Source organism: Clytia hemisphaerica, unplaced genomic scaffold (assembly GCF_902728285.1).
Source record: "Clytia hemisphaerica strain Z4C2 unplaced genomic scaffold, Clytia hemisphaerica genome assembly, whole genome shotgun sequence".
In the NCBI taxonomy this organism is placed as follows: Eukaryota; Metazoa; Cnidaria; class Hydrozoa; order Leptothecata; family Clytiidae; genus Clytia; species Clytia hemisphaerica.
The window spans coordinates 41,384-60,734 of NW_027103646.1; the positions used below are offsets into that span (position 1 = coordinate 41,384).

At 35.7% G+C, this 19,351-nt stretch overlaps 2 protein-coding genes across 3 annotated transcripts in view; both read right to left on the reverse strand.

Annotated features, from left to right (window-relative positions):
* Positions 1-3,810: 3,810 nt before the first annotated feature.
* On the reverse strand, positions 3,811-19,046 carry LOC136802951 (neurogenic locus notch homolog protein 2-like). 2 transcript variants are annotated; one of them, XM_067059680.1, is made up of 11 exons: positions 18,961-19,046; positions 16,696-16,911; positions 15,892-16,352; positions 15,342-15,523; positions 10,440-10,506; positions 9,206-9,501; positions 8,368-8,439; positions 7,812-7,854; positions 7,288-7,543; positions 6,275-6,429; positions 3,811-5,886 (listed from the first exon to the last, which is right to left on the reverse strand). In XM_067059680.1, the coding sequence occupies exons 2-11, from the start codon at positions 16,838-16,840 to the stop codon at positions 5,017-5,019; spliced, it is 2,547 nt and encodes an 848-aa protein (XP_066915781.1). In that variant the 5' UTR covers positions 16,841-16,911; positions 18,961-19,046; the 3' UTR covers positions 3,811-5,016. The 2 variants fall into 2 exon arrangements, with proteins under 2 accessions (XP_066915781.1, XP_066915780.1); XM_067059679.1 differs by lacking the exon at positions 18,961-19,046 and adding an exon at positions 17,885-18,029.
* LOC136802943 (uncharacterized) overlaps positions 18,414-19,351 on the reverse strand; it is a 29,149-nt gene continuing 28,211 nt past the window's right edge. The window contains exon 29 of the mRNA XM_067059672.1: positions 18,414-19,158. Within this exon, the coding sequence (XP_066915773.1) occupies positions 18,965-19,158 (194 nt within the window). The 3' untranslated portion in view covers positions 18,414-18,964. The remainder of the gene's footprint in view (positions 19,159-19,351) is intronic.

Sequence of the window (19,351 nt, forward strand, 5' to 3'; positions counted from 1 at the left end):
AGATTTTTTAGCATAGATTTCATTCCAGATCTTTAACCTGTGTTTCTTCAACAACAAAGATGGTTCGATCTACCATGATCATTTACCATGACTCTGCAACAAGAAATAGTATCTGATGACCTTGACGAACTGATAGGTCCGACAACACACCAACCAAGTTTAGTTTTAAAGGCAAAGGGACCATCATCCTGACTTGGTATAACTTTTAAAGGTTCGATAGCTTTCAAACAATTAGCACCAATCAGAATTCCAACCTTTAAAAACGTTGTATTAGGAAGCTCATTTTCAATAGATTTAAGATAAGGCCATTCTTTTATAGAGTCAGCTGTCGGAATCTCACTTGAATCAACAGGGATATTAGGTTTACTAAAACACTTCGGCAGAGATAACCAACTACCATCACCAGCATGAAGACCTTTCACTCTTAATCCAGAAGCCACTTGACACTTCTCTGACTTGACAGATGTTATCGTGTTAATGCTCAAATCAGTACTTATAGTTTTCAATGACATCAAAGAAACAATTTCGTCAGAAATAAAGCAAGCTTGAGAACAGGTATCAAGAAGAGCATATGTTACAATATCAGACTTTGAATGATCATGTCGAAGAAGAACTGGTACAACACACATACTGAGATTTTTATTAGCACTGTTATTCAGAACTCCACATTTAACACCTCCTTTAGTACCTTTTGTTTCAGGTTTTGATTTCGAATCATCAAACTTGGCTATATCAGATCAGGCCTTGGTCGTGGCACTGGAGGAGAAGGTCTAACATCACAATCTGTTTTCTTAGAATCATCAGCAGGTGGTCTACGCTCAATTCTCAAACCATGAAGAGTTGTAGGATGTCTTTTGTTACAAACAACACAAGTTCTTCGATTTCTACACTGAGCAGATATATGGCCTTTACCAAGACAACCATAACACAATCTCTCTTTCATCAAAAATTTGGACTTTTCTTCAAGAGTTTTGGATCTAAATGTTGGACAAGCCTCAATATCATGGTTAACATTGCAAGTGACACATAGAAAACTTTTTGGTGATTTATTATCAAAATACTTTCTTGGCTTAAAACTGCCAGAAAAACCAGAACTTTTAGAATCACTTGGAAAACGCTCTTTAAGTGCTTCTTTAGAAAACAGAGGATCACTTGCAACTGTCATTTCCATTTCAACGAACAAAAACAAATCTTTAAAAAGTGGTTCTCTTTTAAAACGATTTCGAATGTCAACAACTTTCCTATTCCACTTATCTTGACATACATTTGGAAGCTTACTGGCAATGATGCAGAGATTGTCAGCAGTATCAAAACTATTCCACAAGTTACCCTCAATAACTGAGCCACACTTAAGCAGAAAGGAATGAAATTTTTCCAAATGAAGAGGAATCACCAAGTTTGACATTCTCCCAATTATCCAACTGTTTTTTATAAGCAATCATGATTCGATGGGGGTCTCCATATTTTCTTCTTCAAAAGAGCCTTAGCACGTTCATAGCCATTCGTCATATACAGACAGCACTGAATCAGATTATTGGCATCACCGGTAGTAAATTTCAAAAGACGAGCAAGACGACCTTCACTATCTGAAATTCTTTTTTCGACGAGCTCTTCAAAATTTGTCATAAAGAATTTGTAATCCAAAGGATCACCAGTGAAGACGCTTAGTTCAACAGATGGAGCACCTTGAAGTTTCACCAAGTCAAAAATTGCATTCGAAAGTACAGAATCTATAGGACTGGAAGCAGCTACAGGAAGACCAAATCTTCTAGCAATACGAGGTCTTGGTCCAGAAGGAGGCACTGGTAAAAAGGTTGTCTTATGACCAGAGGATGCATCGACAGTTTGACTATTCTCAGTAGGAACAAATTCAGGAGTTTCAGCTCTAAGAGGCTCAGGATTTCCTCTAGGAGATTCAACTCTAGTAGATTCAACTTTAGGAGATTCAGAAGGTTCAATAATCGAACCTGAAGTTAAATTTCTCCATGCATTTTCATCAGGTGGCACTCTAGGTTGCCAATTTTCATAAACGTTCAAAAGAGCCTTTTTCTTTGCCAATTTTTCTTCAAGAAGAGTCTTATCCATTTTCACTAATCCCTTTTTTTATCTGCAAAAGCGAGCTCTACTTCAAGAGTAGCAACATCTGCTGCTGTTTTAAGCATTTTTTGACTTGCAGTCGACATAGAAGAAGAAGTCGATCGAATTGAAGACGAAGCTTTCGAATCACGATAAGAAGCTCCAGAGGGAGCTTGAGACTCACGAGGTTCATTATCTTTCAAATAACGAATAGCAGAATTTTTTATAAGAAAAATGTCCGTATCAATATTTCCTAACCAGTTATCAAATTCAGAGACTTCATACACTAATGGTTTTAATTTTTCACAGACAAAAAGAAGCTCAACAAAAGCTCTATTCAACCCTTCAAGGGCATTTCTTACAAGATCGGTAGAAGACCTATTTTTCAATAAAAGATCAATATTTTCTAGTCTTTCTGTAATTTCGGTAGTAAGTCTTTCTCTTTGACGCTCAAAAAGCTCAAAATTAAATTCACCTTGGTCAGATTGATTTTTGACCGGACGACGCTTAGTGACATTTCTATCCCAATCAGACATTTTCAAAGGCACAGATACAAATGCCTAGCCTAATTGGATTTTCAACACTTAAGTGATTAACATCCGATATTAATATAAATTATAGTATATATCGTGAATTTCTAACAAATAAGCGACAAGAGAGCAATCAAACAAATGGATTTTCAACACTTAAGTGATTAACATCCAATATTTATATAAATCATATATATCGTGAATTTCTAACAATGGTGGAGTACAATACTACGAAACAGAATGCCCAGAAGAGCAGTGCAATGGAATTGAACCAAACAGAAATTTCAATCAAAATCTAACGATCAAAAGTCGAACGATTTCAGACAAACAAAAAATTCAAAATCAAAACACTTGGCAGACAGACTAAGCTAGCCAATAAAACTTCAAAATTTATTCACGAGGAATACAGCTCAAACCATGAGCAATTTCTCAAAGAGAAAACAAAATTCTTGTGACTAACAAGAAACTAGCCGGCAAACTAGATAAAACTATATCAACTTAAGAACGAGAGCTCCAAGCTCTAACGCTCACTCAAACACTCTCAGGCACGCGCAAGAGGAGTTCAGCACTTTAGGCCACGAGAAAACAAAAAAGTTTATAGAACGAAAAAATCAGAGCAAAAAACCCGAACTTAAAAAAAAGAACTTTTGATTTACTTTGTGAGCGGAGAGAATTGTTTTTGATCACTGGTCGAAATCACATTGTAAAAAAGGAACAGAAAAAATAGGAACAAAAATGCAAACAGAAACTTGAGACGAAATGTAAAAATCAACAGAAAATTCTTGAACTTAAAAAGAAACTAAAATGCAAATTCGTATCGTAAATCAAAAGTTTGCTCACTCTCACAACACACAGACTTCTCACAGACTCTCAGTGCTGAACTAGTTTACAATTCAAAAACACAACTTGATAAAGCTATCGCTAATTTCCCTAGAGGAATTACAAAGTGACGTAAAATAATATAAAACACGACCCGGGAATACACTAAAGACACTGAACAAAGGAACTGAAAACAAAGAAAGCCTCGCGAGACACTCAAACAAAAGGACACTGAAAGGAAAGGACGCTATGCACAAGGGACTTCTGATTAAAAATATATACATAATTATTGACGTCATCAAATAATGGAAGCTCTCCATTAACATCGTGCGAAAAAATTTGTCCGCTAATCAGAGGGTCCGCTAATGCAGTGTCCGCGGCCTTTTAGAAACTTTTTTATGAGGATTTGACTAGGAAACGGCCGGGGAAAATGAAATTGTCCGCTAATCAGAGGTGTCCGCCTTTCAGAGTGTCCGTTAATTAGAGGTTTTACTGTACACCTTTATTTTCATTGTTTTGAAGACAGTCAAATTTTCAAAATCTCGGTACTTTTTCCAAGGTTTTGAGAATTTTATGTTCAATTTTTAATTTTACCCATGAATTAGAGCTTTTTGTGTCTTTTTATTCTATATTTCCCATTTTTGTCAAGATTAGTAGTTTTGCTGCCTTATTAAAAGATTGAAACTAAAATCTATCGCTAGATTTTAAAAAATGTAGTTATTAAAATGTAATTATTTTTATTTTTTCGCCGACCGACTCTTTCTTTTGGGAGCTTGGCCCGTAAAAACAACAAATTAAATTGGTCTTGCCTTAAGGGCTCTGGACATACCCAATTTTTCGATTTTACACCAACTTAAATGGCAATTTCTGCATTTTAAAAAGATTAATGTATAACTTTTTTTATATGTCCTGTTAAACCTACCTTTTTAGAATTTAAAAATCGAAAAATTGAAATGAAAAAATTAAATGAAGAAGAAAACGAAGAGTTTTTCGAAGAAGAGTATTTCACCTTTCAAAGCCCTAATCTCGGTAAAAATCAAACATTTTGGAATTATTTTTGGTTCAGGTGATGTATCTATTTAGTATCTAAAAATACAATTTCGGAAATTTTTTGTGGAAGTATCTTTCCTTTAAAATCTCCAAAAAAACTCATTTTTGGCAATTTTCTCCACTAAATTTCCATACGAAAACAGCTATAACTTGGGATGTAGCCAAATAGAAAATTTTTCCGGAAAAATCTAAATAAAGAAATTATTTCTCATTAACTTAAAAAAAGTTTGAAACAATAAAATGATTTGCCCAAGGAGATTAGGCTTTTTTGTGTTTTCTTAAACATGTCAAAGAAGCGAAAACATAAGGTTTTATCTTCAAATTCTGAAATTGCTTTTTCACTATGAGCCCTTAAGCCAGAAATAGGAGGATTAACATCCAAATTAAAATCTCACTGATTGAATGAATGCAGGAGCATATGAAAATGATTTTCTTCTTAAGAACATCTTGTAGTCATATTAGTCAATGATCAAGTGATGATCTTCGTGAGTAAAACAAGAATATACCATCAGAGATGTCATTTTCTTATTTCCAAAAATGCTCAAAAGGAAGTGTCAGAAATGGGGCTATGTGCATCAGTCGACCATGAGGATGTCGTTAATGTTGGTAAAGGGTCAATCAAACAGGTCAACGCTTGGTGAAGGACATTGCTGCCAACAAAGACATCATCTTCAAACATTCTATCATTATCAATCAAAGATTTATTCATCATTGAAGAAAGATTGAAACCAAAATCAAAGCGATTCGTCGGGCTCTCCAAACCATCCGTAGAACAATCAACACTCGGAAATTGTTTCCGCTTTGTGTTAATTTTACATTTTTTTGTCATTTTTTTGGGTTCCTGACTCGACGAGTTGTTTTCAGACTTGTTGTCATGGTTTCGTAAAAGTTTGTTTCCATTCATCTCTTTATATGGTGAACATTCATCTGATGTGTAACCATGCGTTATATTTGAATGTGTTTCACTCCACTGTCGTTTCCTCGTCTCTTGGTGTGCACTCTCGCAAAAAGGTAGCTTAATCTCAGGTGAAAGGCTACACAGACTATCATTAAGTGTACTTGAAGAGCAAACACTATCAAGCTTTTTACGTTTACGGGAGAGTCTTGCTCGTTTGTCCACAGTTCGCTGATTGCGATCTTTCTTTTTCGGCTTTGTGTCTTTTTTCGTCATATGCGATTCGACCTTTTTCTTAACTTTCTGCTGACGCGGCAATAAATCATCATCAGAACCCTTTTTCTCTTCATGATCGCGAAGTAATATTTCCAATCTCTCATTCTTCGATATTTGACATAACGCAAGAGGCGTTAGTCCGTCCGTATCTCTGATCGACGTATTAGAACCACTCTGAAGGAGAATGATGGTGGACTGCTCTGAATCTTCAAGGATGGCCAAATGTAAAGGTGTTCGTCCCTAAAAATTAAATTAAATTAAAGTCTATTCGCCCTTTAGGTATTCGTACCTTTTTGCTAACACGTGGAAAAGATGCCAGCTTAATAAGATATAATGAGCTCAAGATTGGTTGCAAAATATAATGGATGATCTTTTGAGTTGGGATACAGAATATACAGGGATCACTAAAAACCATATTTAGACTCTTGAGTACGTGATATCTTTTAGCCAATGAAATCACGAGAATCTCACTGAATATTGTCATTGTCATGTTTATTTTGTTTCTCTTGCTTGGTGATACTGATAGTTGAATGAAGAACTACTTCTCAGTTGACACACATTGCAAACACCACCAATCAACAAAGACCCAAAATAAAAACCAGAGATCTAAAAATCTTATCAGCCTTACCATTGAATCTTGTTTGTTAACATTCGAGTTGACTTCCACTAACAATCTGACTGCTTGGTAGTTATCAATTTGTGCCGAAACATGCAATGCCGTTTTCCCTTGCCGATTAGTCAAAGTTGCTTTGCTTCCAGCTTTCAACAGCTTTTGCACCTGGTCTGAAATTCGGAAATTAAAAAAAACATCATGAAACATTTTCAACGTTTTCGTTTCCAAGGTACAATTGTGCTCTTCCAGAAAAGAACCGTTCATAGGGGGTTGAGGATATATTGTCCAGTGGTATTGAAGAATCATAAAAAACTGCCATGTCCATGTGGTAAATTTTGTCCAGAGGGTCGATTTGATGCTTGTTTCCGGGTAAAACGCGTGTTCAGGGGATAAAAAATCGAAATGTCCAGGGATAGATCATTGAAATCATTGGTTGAAATCTTAAAAAGCCTTTTCGATGAAGCGACTAACAGAAGCCACTGAGAAGAAGAGACCACTTTCGTTTTTATGGTAGATTCGATACAAACATTGCATGGGGAATACTTCTGTCAATGTGTTTTATGTGTCAACTTTGTAAGCAATGTATTGTTGGAATAGGACAGAGAAAAGAGGTAAGTCTAGCCTAGCCTAATTGTCAGCTGGGGCGTTAAAAGAATATGAGAGCAAAAATAAAAAACAAAACACACGTCATAAAGGCCCAATTGTAGATGCTCAAATACTAAGAAACAAGTGTGCCAAATTTCAGCCAAATCCGACCATTTATTAAGTCTCCAGGCTGCTTCAAAGTTTAAGCCTCGTTTTGGCGAAAAACTCGTCCCTAGGTCCCAAAAATCAAAATTTTTGAAACTTGAAAAAATTACCGCCACATATTCACCCAAGGAACAATGGTGCCGAATTTCAGCCAAAACCGACCATTTTTGAGGTCTCCAGGCTACCCTAAAGTTTTTGTGACACACAGACACTCATTGTTTGATTATATAGCTCAACTGAAGTTCAGAATGAAGATCTACCATAAAATAATTCCCAACCTGTGGAATAAGCATTGCAAGCTTCCATGAGAGGTGTTTCTCCGTTCCCATCCCTTATATTGAGGTCGATTCCTTTTACTGCTATTAATTCTTCGAACATTTCATGACGTTGTAAAGCGATCGCTACATGAAGTGGTGTCCGCCCATTGTGATCTTGAAGATTGATATTCTTCAGGTCATCTAGCTGCTCTTTGAAGAGATCCATGAAGCCATAGTGTATAGCAAAATGTAGAATATATGGATTATCTTTTATTATCTGAAAAAAGAAAGTGCGAAAAATTTGATTTTTAAGATATAATTTCCAGAACGTAGACACGGGCGGCAAATTCTGTGTAATTCCGGAGTTTTTATAACATTAAAAGGCTTTTGTTTATAGAATGATTGCAGTGCCTATTTTTTGTATCATTTCACGAAAAAAAATAAACGAGGCAAAAATCATTATAATCATATTTTGTTGAAACAGTGCAAAGAATTGAGTATAAAGAGAGAGAGTGTACTTTCGGAGGCTTTATTTTGAAAATTACCTTTTCTTTATGGTCGCAGTCTGTCCCTTCATCCTCGTTGGCACTAGTAGAAAAAAAAAACAGAAATTATAAATGAACAGAATCTAAACTTAAAGAAAACTCCAAATCAATACTGTAACCAGATTGTCATTATCAAAAGAATTGTATTGTAGAGTTTACACCAACGCTATTTGGAAACTAAAATATCATTGGGCGAACCTTTTCGAGTCGAAAAGATTTCTGGAAATGTGTGGAGGGTCCCTGGAAAATGGTAAAATTTGCACAAAACCCTTGGAAAAATTCTTTTCATGCCTTATAGAAAAGCTACACGAACTAAAATCAGTCTTTTACTCTCATGAAAATTAAAAAAAAACACCCCTTTAGACCCCCTGGAAATTCTTCTTGAGATACCCCCTGGAAATGTTTGCCCAACCATTTATATGGATATAAAATTGAATTGCTCATTAAAGACCAGACAGTACAATGATGTACATTTTGATCATAAAATGAACCCTTGAGATTCTGTAGTAGATGTTGAATAAGCGAGACAATTTCTGAAGAAGAATTGATTAGACACCTCGATGATGGTAGGCAACTTTCTTTTTCCAGGTCTTCATCGTCGCTGTGGAGAATTGGCATGTGAGACGGCCTGTATGAGAAATTGTAGGAGTAAAATTTGATTTAACTTTATTCGGGGTTTAAGGTCTGCAATACCCCCGAGAACCCAGTCAGCAATCATACGTTCTAGACAGGGAGTGATGCGAGGGTAGGAAGGCTACGAAGGAGTAATATTCACCAAAACATGTACCAGGCGCTTAATCGGTGATTTACGGGAAACTACACTATCATATCTTCATCCGGCTTGAGCAGCGAGAGCCGTGTGTGTTCATGAAGGTATTGCGTTTGGAATCGGCACCATATTCAGGATGTTATTCCTTACTTCTCATCTCATTGTTACAGTTCACGTGTAAGTATATTAAGTATATTCATCTGGTGGCTGTCGGCGGGGCCGGCAGTGAGAAAGTCTATCCTCTTTTCTACTTGAGCAAGTGGGAGAAGTAGAGCGCCAAGCTCCTAGTATCTTAACTATTAAGCTACTCATCATTTGCTGAGTTGGCGGTGACTGGGGATCGAACCCACAACCCTTGGACTGTAAGGTGAATGCTCTACCGACTGAGCTACCCGGCCACACCGTTCGCATGTGCATGGTTGCAAAAAAAAAATTTCTAACTAGATGACAGTCTAGTGAAAATATTGCAATGTTTCTTTTTCCAACCACGTAAGACCTTTCAATAAAAACTTGACTGACTGTTAAGCCAAATTACATAAACTAATGACGTATTAAAATAGGGAAATAAAAAACTCGATGGTATTTTGAGAGGGTAAAATTATTAAACGACAAGTTGTTACATTACCTGATTTCTTTACACATTTTCCTTGGTACAGCACTCGATGTTTCGTTACGGGGTGAGTTGGCGAGCTCAGTGAGGGTAGGAGGTACCCAGAGTGAGGTTCCTTTCTGCCTTCTCTGATACCAAATCCCAAACATCAAGACAATAGCAATCACAAAAAGTGTGAAAAGCCATAAATATTTATTGATGACGTCATCCTCCTTCTGCGCGCTGTCTTTTTCTACTGCAACCGATCGTACTTTGAAAGGTAAATGATCAAGTTGTTGTTTACTGGCCTTGAAAGCGATGTATCTGGCCGCCTGTTCGGAGGGAAGAAGAAATTTATCATTACGAAGACTCTTGTTATTAAACTAGCCGCCAACCAACAGTAGCCTGAGGCGGGAAAGTTTTTAGAAGAACAAGACAATCTGACCCTTTGATTTTATGACCAAGAAAATACTACCTGGGTTATTTATAAATAAAGAAGAAAATTGAGAAAAGAGCAAGAATATTTGAAAACCACAACAAATCGTTGAAGAGCTTGATGCTGGATTTTGTCTTAACGGCCTCCATGTTATTTTAAGGGGGCTGAGCTGAAGAATCTTTTGTTATCTAAAATTGGCTTTAACTTCCAAATTCGAATTTTACAAAATAAATTTAAATTTATTTATTTAGGATGAGACTCATGTTCTTATAAAATTATTCTTATAGAAAGAGCGTGTAACAGTCTCATTCCTATCTTCACTTAATATGGAGAGAGAAGAAGAAAAATAATACAACTTTGCGTCACGAAGAAGGAAAGGCGGAGATTTAATCTCTCTTAATCTCTCTTACCTTACTGTAAATATTTTTTCCGAAACCCATTAAAGTTAACGTAAAACATAATCTTTAGGCTATTTTTTACGGGATGACAAATTTTGTCGATTCTCGAAATACGTGATGGCGTGATAAGGGTTGCTGACATAAGCGAAAATTATTTTGTAAAAAAGCAAGCGAAAAAAATTAGCTTAACTGGTTAACCTATTTGCGCTAGACGTGGGAGAACAAATGCTGAAGCAACAACTGCACTCTGCTCCCAGTAACTCACCACCTTGATCAGATTGCCCCATCTAAGCTAATCATTCACTGAGTTGGTGGTGACTGGGGCTCAAACTCACAACCCATGAAATGTAAGATGAATGTTCTATTGACTGAGCTATGTATGGTTGCAAAATGAAGAAATTATTTTGTAGAAAGCAAGCAAAAAAGATTAGCTTACCTGGTTCACAGTGTGGAAGCAATCGCGCATACAGCCTCCGTTGTCTAATGTCGTTCTTAGTGAAACACTAAAATACCAAAAAATAAGATTATTCTAATGACGAGTTCGTAGAAAATTTCAGTTGATGCCTACGCTACTACTCTACAAAAAGAAAAAGTAGCTCCAAAAAAAGTAACGCAAAACTAAAAAAACTTTCGAAAAAGGTTCGAAACGGATATCGAAAATATACGGATATCTTCCATTTTTGAGAAGGGAAGGTAGAAAGTTAGACTGGAGTCGTTTATAATGCATGTAATACTAATAATACCAATACTAATAATAATAATACGGGATTTAATTTGTATAAACGACTGGAAGAATCCGGTGTTCCAGCCTTATAGATACAGGGGCTAGCTACGCAGAAACTTGCGTAGCGAGAAAACAATTTATCAAGCAACAACAAACTCTCAAAACGAAATCAACTCAAATGAAAAACTTTCAATACACAAATCCACACAAATTTTTTTTCTCAAGAATTATTTTGAGCATGAAAAAATTATAATCGCAAATATTGACACTTTTCTTTTGTTTGGAGTTAGTGCACAAAGGTTTCTAGACGACTAAAATTCTTCCATTCATTACTTTTTGCTTTATTTCTACTATGTATAGATTAGTCGTCTAGCTTGCTAGACTAGTAGAAAGTCGGCAATAGAACAGTCGGTCAGTTAAGCAACCAAATACTTTTTTTAAAAGTGGTACTCTGATATCGTCACTATTATCAATGCGGGTCATCAGATTTTCAATAGGAAAACTGCATGTAAAATTATTATAAATTAAACTAAATTGACTCGCTGTTATGACTATGCTAAAATTTCCGGTAATTTCCAGAGTTTCTATTGGCCAACTATTCTATTGGCCCTGCGTTCTATAACTATTTTCTGTTGGTCGCAAAGGAGTTTTTGCATTTATCTAACGGAATGACATTGTAAGCAAGGTCTTGATCACCCAATTTGCAGAAACTTCGCGAGAGAGTCAACCCCAAGAAAAATTCTGATAGGCCGAAAGTTGAAACATTTTGGTGCAAGATATTTGGAAAAGTCCAAATCAAGTTTTTTTTCTTCGCGAAATGCAAAATTCAAGCTCTTTAAGTCGTATTTAAGGGGAAATAGCCACCACCTAGAAACACCAAGTCCGTGAAATTAGCGAACAGACGTTAGTATGTCTCCGAAGCCATTCGGATTCCGATTTATAAGTTATATTAAAAAGGTATTTCACTATCTTCAATGTGAAAAAGTAAACTTTTTTTCCTTCAACCACAATTTGCAAACGCAACTTTTTCGTTGTAAAATATTTTTTCAGGAAAAGTTTTCGAACCACCTTCCAAGCATCTTGTTGATCAAGACGAAAAGAAACAGTTGCAGGTATCTAGACGTTTATTTCTCTTATCTATCTATGCTCAAGACGCATGCGCAGTATGACTCAAAAGCAGCAACGATCAAAAATTGATAAGCAGATGAATATTCTTATCTTTGCAGGGTTGAAAGACTTTCTGTTCAGACAAGTGAACCTACCTTCGAAGACGATCTATAATTAGCTCATTTTCACGCTACAATTAAACTAATTAATAAGTTCTACTAATGTTGTCTCACTGACTGAATTACGCAATTTTCTATTTGCTGAAAAATATACACTTTACAACCTTCTAACTTTTTCTCTGTTTTAGGTCATAACCAATCGTTTTTCAGCTCGTAAAAAAATCCAAAGCTTTCTCCATAAACTCCTGCCTAAGTACCTTTTTATCAATCTTTGAGGAACAAAAGGTTTCGCTGAACTTAGTTATTTTTGATATCAAAAATCTTGGCAAGTAGAATTAAGAATATCATGCCAAATCTTGCGAAACCTTCAGTAAAAAACCATGAGAAGGGAACATCAGTCGGTTTGATATTTCGATATTTAGCAATACCGAAAGTTTATATTCCTTCTCCCTTTCTCTTGAAGTATGGCATGCCACAAAGACTAATCCTTTAATTAATTTTAAAGACTTTTTATAGCCTTTCTTCAATTCCTAAGCCAAAATGTTTACTATTTTTTTGAATAAGTATGAAAATACCTTTCAAATGAGGGGTCACTTCAATATTGCGGCCAATAAGATTTTTGCTGATTAGCGTCCAATGAATTTTAGACAAAAACTTTTTGGTAAGTTCTCGCTTCATCAATCTTTTGCTTGACATTTTCAAATACTTTATTTAAAATATAATCAATATAGTCATTATAAGGTGTCGTAGCTACTGGGATCCTTTTTCCCAAGTTTTCCCTATGTTGTCATTTATAGACTCTTTTATGTCCTTTTTTAATCAATTGTTGCTTTTTTAGTGTATTGAGGTACCAAATATTTTTTCACTAAACTTTAACCCCCCTAATATCAAAATGCATCCTACGGCACTATTATAAATAGCCCCAGCCTTGTAATGTAAAATATTTATCACCCACTTCCGTACTTTTTTGTATGAAGAAACTTAAAACTAAAGCTTAAACTCTTAAAACCATAGAAAGAAACAGAAGCCTTACAGACCGGGTTTTTATAAAATAGCGGGAATGGTAGTGAGAGTACTCTTCCTTGCAAAACACGTTTTGGAAGGTGATCTTCTGGTGGTGAAACCCTTTCCAAGTCCCCAGACCGCCATTTTTAGATTACTTTCAGCATCGCATTATCTAACTTTTTCGCTCACTTCTGATCCGCAAACGGTTACAAAATTTTAGTGAATTAATTTCCCTACAACGAAAAGCAAGAAAAGAAAAAATAAAGTAAGGTGGGCGGAGAAGCGGGAAGTTAAATGTCTTCAAAGAGGTAAAGGTTGTTCCTGTTATCTTTCTATTATTCACTTGTTTACGAATGATATCGGTACCCTTTGTGACCATTACATTACATTTGTAAACAGACGAAAATTCCTTACCGTTATATGTGAGATACCTTATCGGGGAAAACTTCGTCGGGGAAAAGTGACGAAATTCTGGCCAAGTGACGAATATTTTTCCCCGATGAAAATTTCCCCCGACGAAGTTTTCCCGATAAGGTACATTCTATGGTACAGAATAGGCTAAACCACTCCTCAATCACTTTATCCAAAACGAAAATCATTTAAAATTGAATTCAAAATTTCCCTCATGCTCACTTGAAGAAATTTAGGTACCTAAAGTCCATTTGCTTTAAGGCGTGGTTTCCACCTACTATCGCACTGTGCGGTTTCCACCTACTATCGCACTGTGCGGTTGGGCTGTGCGATAGCAATGGAAACTACACTGCGATAGCGATGATTTTCTTAGCTCAAAAAATGCTGTGCAATAGCTTCCATCGCACAGTGCGATGGATATGGGTACAAAACTTATCCTCAAAGAAAGCCGCTAATGCCTCCAACATTTCGAGAAAAATATTTTGTTTTATTTGTGTCTTTGAATCTATACACACTACACTACAATATTTGGTGGAAACCACGCCTTACGGCTCTTTGAGCTTCAAATTTTGATATATCACACTGGTGGAAACATACACGCTTTTTTTTTAAATAAGAATGATGTTTTTTCATTTCATCATGGATATTCTTAACTTTTTGGCGAAAATTATCCAAAAATATTCTTATGGTATTCTTAGGTTAAGATCGAAATTGGCAATCTACAGGTTAAAATGCATTAAAATGGCATTCTTAGGTTCAATTGCTAAATTCCATGATGGTGATATTCTTACCATATTCCTAATTTTTTGGCCATATTCATCATGGACATTCTTATAAAGTGTATTCTTATAAAAAAAAGCGTGTAGCCACTCCTAGCACTATATTTTCTAACGCTATCGCGAAAGGTTCCATCGCATGTAATTTTTTTTATAAGCAACCCCAATTTTTGGCTCAGGGCTAGAGTTACTAAAGACTTTCCGGATTTCACCCAAAAAGTTGCTTACAGTATGGATTTTGAGCCAAATATGCCCAGCAACTTCAAAAATCTTGGCTTTTTGTCTCATTTTATGTCAAAAATACCTCAAATTTGGTATTCAAATACCATTGGTACACATTTTAATTCCAAGTAAAGCCGAAAATGCCTCTTTTCAGGTATTTTTGGCTGCTTTCCCTGTTCATACTCAGTTTCAGGGCTAGGTTGGTAAGGCCAAGTTTCTTTTGGTAAGGCCAAGTCTTGTTTTGCTTGACATTTCCCAAACAATGCTTCGATATCTTTTCAACGGTATATGATATGTTAAAATTGAAGTTTTACTTTGAAATTGAAAAAATAGCAAGCAAGACTTTAGGGTTATGTTGAATTAACTATTGATGGCCTGGATTTGTTGTTTACATATCTGTAGTAACAGGTTTCGAAAACAAAGAGAATTTGTGGATTAATTACGGGGTCTGAAAATTGGCAATGTTAACAAAATTAGCTAATTAATTAAGCTCTAGTTTAATGCTTTATAGACTGCCTGCTAAGGTGGTCTTTTATGCCAAGTATATCATTTGAATAGCCCAACTTCAATCGTTAGAAATTGATCTTAAACATGCGAAATTATGATAGAGTTTAGTAAAGACCTGTTTTCAGAAAAAGCCGAATATAGATAAACCGAATATAAAATAGGCTTCTGCTCATCATATAACGAATAATTTTAGGAAATAAAGAAAGTATATCTAAAGAGGTCTACAAATCAGACCAAAGGTCAAAAGTATGTAAAATATTACTTTTTTCATGTCATTGAAGGTATTCTAAAAAAGCCGTTTGTCTTTTACTTAGTAATTGAAGGTCAACTACATCCCTATACATCTCTGGCTTTATTTACGTTGCTGATAGACGCCGGAGATACATTGGAAAGCAGAAAACACGCTGGGAACAGGAAGGTATCGTTAGCAAAATATACTAGAAGAAAAAAAAGGAAGATGAGTAAACCTTTGACGATCGGAGCTCTTGACATTTCGTTTTCGCCGATTCACCGTTTCTTCTCCTCCTCTTCGGATCTCCACGACGTTCACGCGCGAATTTAACAGGATGCTCAGCGATCTTTCGATGGAAATTTCTTCAATGGTTTGATTCTGATTGGAGGAGATGTCAAGAACAAGTTTACCAGGAAGCTGGAACAGAAATTTTATAATTCATTTCAAATTTCATTTCAAATTTGCGCGACAGCTACGAAAACAAATTGTCGGCTTAAAATAAGATAAAGGTAAAAATAAGGTAAAAATATTTATTCAGACCCTACGGCACACACAATTTACGCTCTCTAATTCGACTTTCTACTATTCGATAATATTGAAAATCACCATCAACAAAAAAGTCTCATAAACGACACTCTACTTTTCGAGACGCTCCCTTATTCGATGAAATCTAATTCCCCTTGAAAGTCGAATTAGAGAGAGTCGACTGTAAAGCGGAAATATATTTTTGACAAATATTCGAAACTAAGAATGAATTTTTCTTTGCTTGTTGTTCGACAACTCACCAGATTCTTAGTGACGTTCGAACGACATTCCAACGCATCGTACCCACATCCAGCATTGTCACATTCCTTATCACATCTCTGGTTACCATATTGAATCGAACACTTTTCCTCCAAATCACACGTGCTTCTGTTACGACAATCTCCACCATCAAAAAGACATTCCGCAATATTACATTCAACATCACAACGTCCGTCGCCCGTAGCTTGACGGCAAGACGTTTTACGACAGCCTTTGAAAGGGTCAATTCCTAGGGTGCATCGATAGTGGTCAAACTGACATTGTGGTATATTACATGCCTGGTTACACTCGCTGAATTGCTGATTACATTCAGAAGGGCATGATTCATCCTGGCAAGTGAGGCCACTCCACCCTTGGTGACACTCACAAGCACCTTTTTCACACAGACCGTGGACACACATTTCTTTGCAACGTTCTTGAAGATCAGTCGAACATTTTTTCCCTGAAATTAAAATTTCAAAGATTTGGAAACTCAATTCTTCGAGGTAAGAGAGAATAAACCAAGGATTTAAAGTTACTTTTTTCAAAACATAGAATGTCGCAAATTTCCCAACAAGAACTCCCTCATTACTTTGACATATTGCCACTGTTAATGTGAGTTAGTGTTGGTTTTAAGAGAGGTTAAGAACGTATCCATCGAAAAGTGGTTAAAAATCTCAAGTCAATGGCTAATGATATAATTTTGGGTATCATCATATGCATAAGTTATTGATCGGAAAGAATTCTAGAATCAATATTGTCAAAGCCAGAAAACTTACAATACATTAGATACAAGGCTGACTTACCGCCAAACCCTTCTGCACATGCGCAAGAAAAACCATTGACATTATTGAAGCACACTCCGCCATTCAAACAGGGTGCACTTTCACAATGGTTGATTTCCGTCTCGCAAAACTTTCCAGTGTAACCGTCCAGACATGCGCATTGCATTTCGGACGTCGTTGTTGTCGTGTTGTTATTGGCAACGCAAACACCTCCATTCAAACACAAGCAATTCTTTGCTGCAAAGATAAGAACATGACATGATAAAAAAGAGTGAGAGATAAATTAAACAAACAAACTGATATACCAACGCTTACAAAAGGGTTCTTCTCCAGCCTTAAAAAGTTTAGAGCTTTAATATTTAGGTAATTAGTTTGAAAGTTTGAAATTAAAAGAAATGAGGATATAAGTACAAACAATTCTTAAAAAACCACTTATCAGCAAATTTTACGCTCAACTTGACTTCAAACCCCTAAACTTTTAAGCCCGTTTTCTTAGTTTCACTACCTTTAAACAGAGACCTCGGTGTTTCCATCAAAATGTGTTTTTTTAATACCAAAAAGATGAAATGTAAAAGAAATATACTCTAAGCATCGTTAAAAGTGAAGAAAATAAGTTAAGAATTATACTATTTTAAATTATTTATCAAATGAAGAAATTAAGGGTTAAAGAATTTCATATTTTTTCGACTAAGAAATTTTCACTATGTGAAATTAATAGACGAGTGTGATGTACGTGGAGAGTGTACACTTAATTGTTCATAAAAATCAGTGATTTTCAATTTAAAGACTAAAGTTCAAGTTGTTGTTCTTAATTTGTTCTTAGGTTTTGGTCAAATTTCAGCCTCGTGTTCTTATAAATTTATCCTCATAAAACGAGCGTAGGTGTTAAGAGTAGGAATTAAGGGACCGATTAACTCTACTTTTTGACCATTTTTCTGATAGTTGAGGTTTAAGAGAAGCATCTCACATCAATTTTAAGATTGAGCATTTTGACCACATTCGACGCACGAAGTATGAAAACAATGCCGCAATATTTTTGGGCTTAGATAATACGCTTCCTCCTACTTGGCCATAAATTAAGAAATTGGAAAAGTAAGGTAGCTTTTGTAGCTGTTACCTCATGGTAACCTGTCTACCCCTCCCCCTTCAAGTGTTTCATGGCCCTCTAAGGTTCTCAGAAAACATAGAAGAAAACCTGAGAAAAACTTACCTTTAGTCCTTGAGTGTGAAGCAGAAAGAAACACCAACAAAACATACAAATACACCATTTCATTCAACTAGTTTATAATAATTTCATTCAAAGTTTTCGATGAAGGTTTATACCAAAGGGAAGTGTACGACAAGAGTGAAGTCATCTTTGTCCTTCTTATCAATTCATTGATAAAGCCCTCCTCTTTATGATGAGTATAATTACACCTAATTTAAATTCACTGATTCATTTTAATGATTGTTGCCAGTTTTTTTTATTCAAATACCTGTTGCGACGTTAGTTGCTATGGAGTAAACGGTTCTGATTGGTGTTGTTATGATGAAGCAGTGATTTGATTGGACAGTATTATATACAACAAAAATCTCCTTAATTTATACCATCTAAGAGGATACCATTGCTTCCACGTAAACGCTGATATTCAATTATCGAGGCTGATTTTAAAGAAACTAAAAGACTAATCCTCAGATCTCTTTAGGAGTTGGAAAAGTTTATTCTAAATTTTACATATCACAAAAATTTTAATAGTTTAAATGTTAATTCGAACTATGTATTTTTATTAAAAACTTGTTTATTGTTTAAAATTTAAAATTCGAGCAATTACATAAGTTAACGATTTAAAATAAGTTATCTAAACAATTAATAATCATGCATGCTGTCTTTAAAATGTATGAAATTGAACAAAAAATATTTACAAGCAACTATTTACATTAACTTAACTTGATTATCAACTTTATTGATTAAAATAAGCATTCAGAGATACACGAAGCCCCCCCCCCCAGCGGACCTTCAATTCACACATTCGCGCAATTTTGTTTTAATTTTCACGCATTCACACAAGTGAAAAAGCCCATTCACCCATTCACGCAAACTGCTGGGGGCCCATACATCGTAAATGCAAAGTAATGAAAAAGTTTGAAGAAAACAAAAAGTTTTAGTTTCCACATCCGACCTGTTTGGAAACTCAAAGCTTTCTTAGAAATTTCATCTTCTTCAATCCGTACAAAAACCTATACAATAAAGGAAACCTCAAAGCACTATTTTCCAAATAGAGCTAACCATTACTGTTACCATTGCACCTTTTCACAGCATGATGGGTGTGTCGGAACCCATATCACTTGTCATTTCTTCGACATGTCGTGCGGCGTTGGCACGTGGTGTCGTGTTTACTTTATTCGGCGACGATTGTTGTTGTTGAGAGGGCGGGTTACGGGCGGAGTCGGGCGTATCGTTTAACATATCTTGACTGCCGTACATCGATTCCTCTTCTTCGTCATCTGAGAAAGAAATTCGAACTTTGAAAAATTAAACTTTGAAGTGAACCTTCTAAGAAATTAGTGAGTGTTTTATAGGTGTCCTTTACAATTTTTTTCCACGAAGAGAATGTTTTATTCATCTTCTTTCATTGATAATAAAGGAAAGCCTCATTTTATTACAATTTGGAAGCCCTGCTAGGCTACCATATTTCAA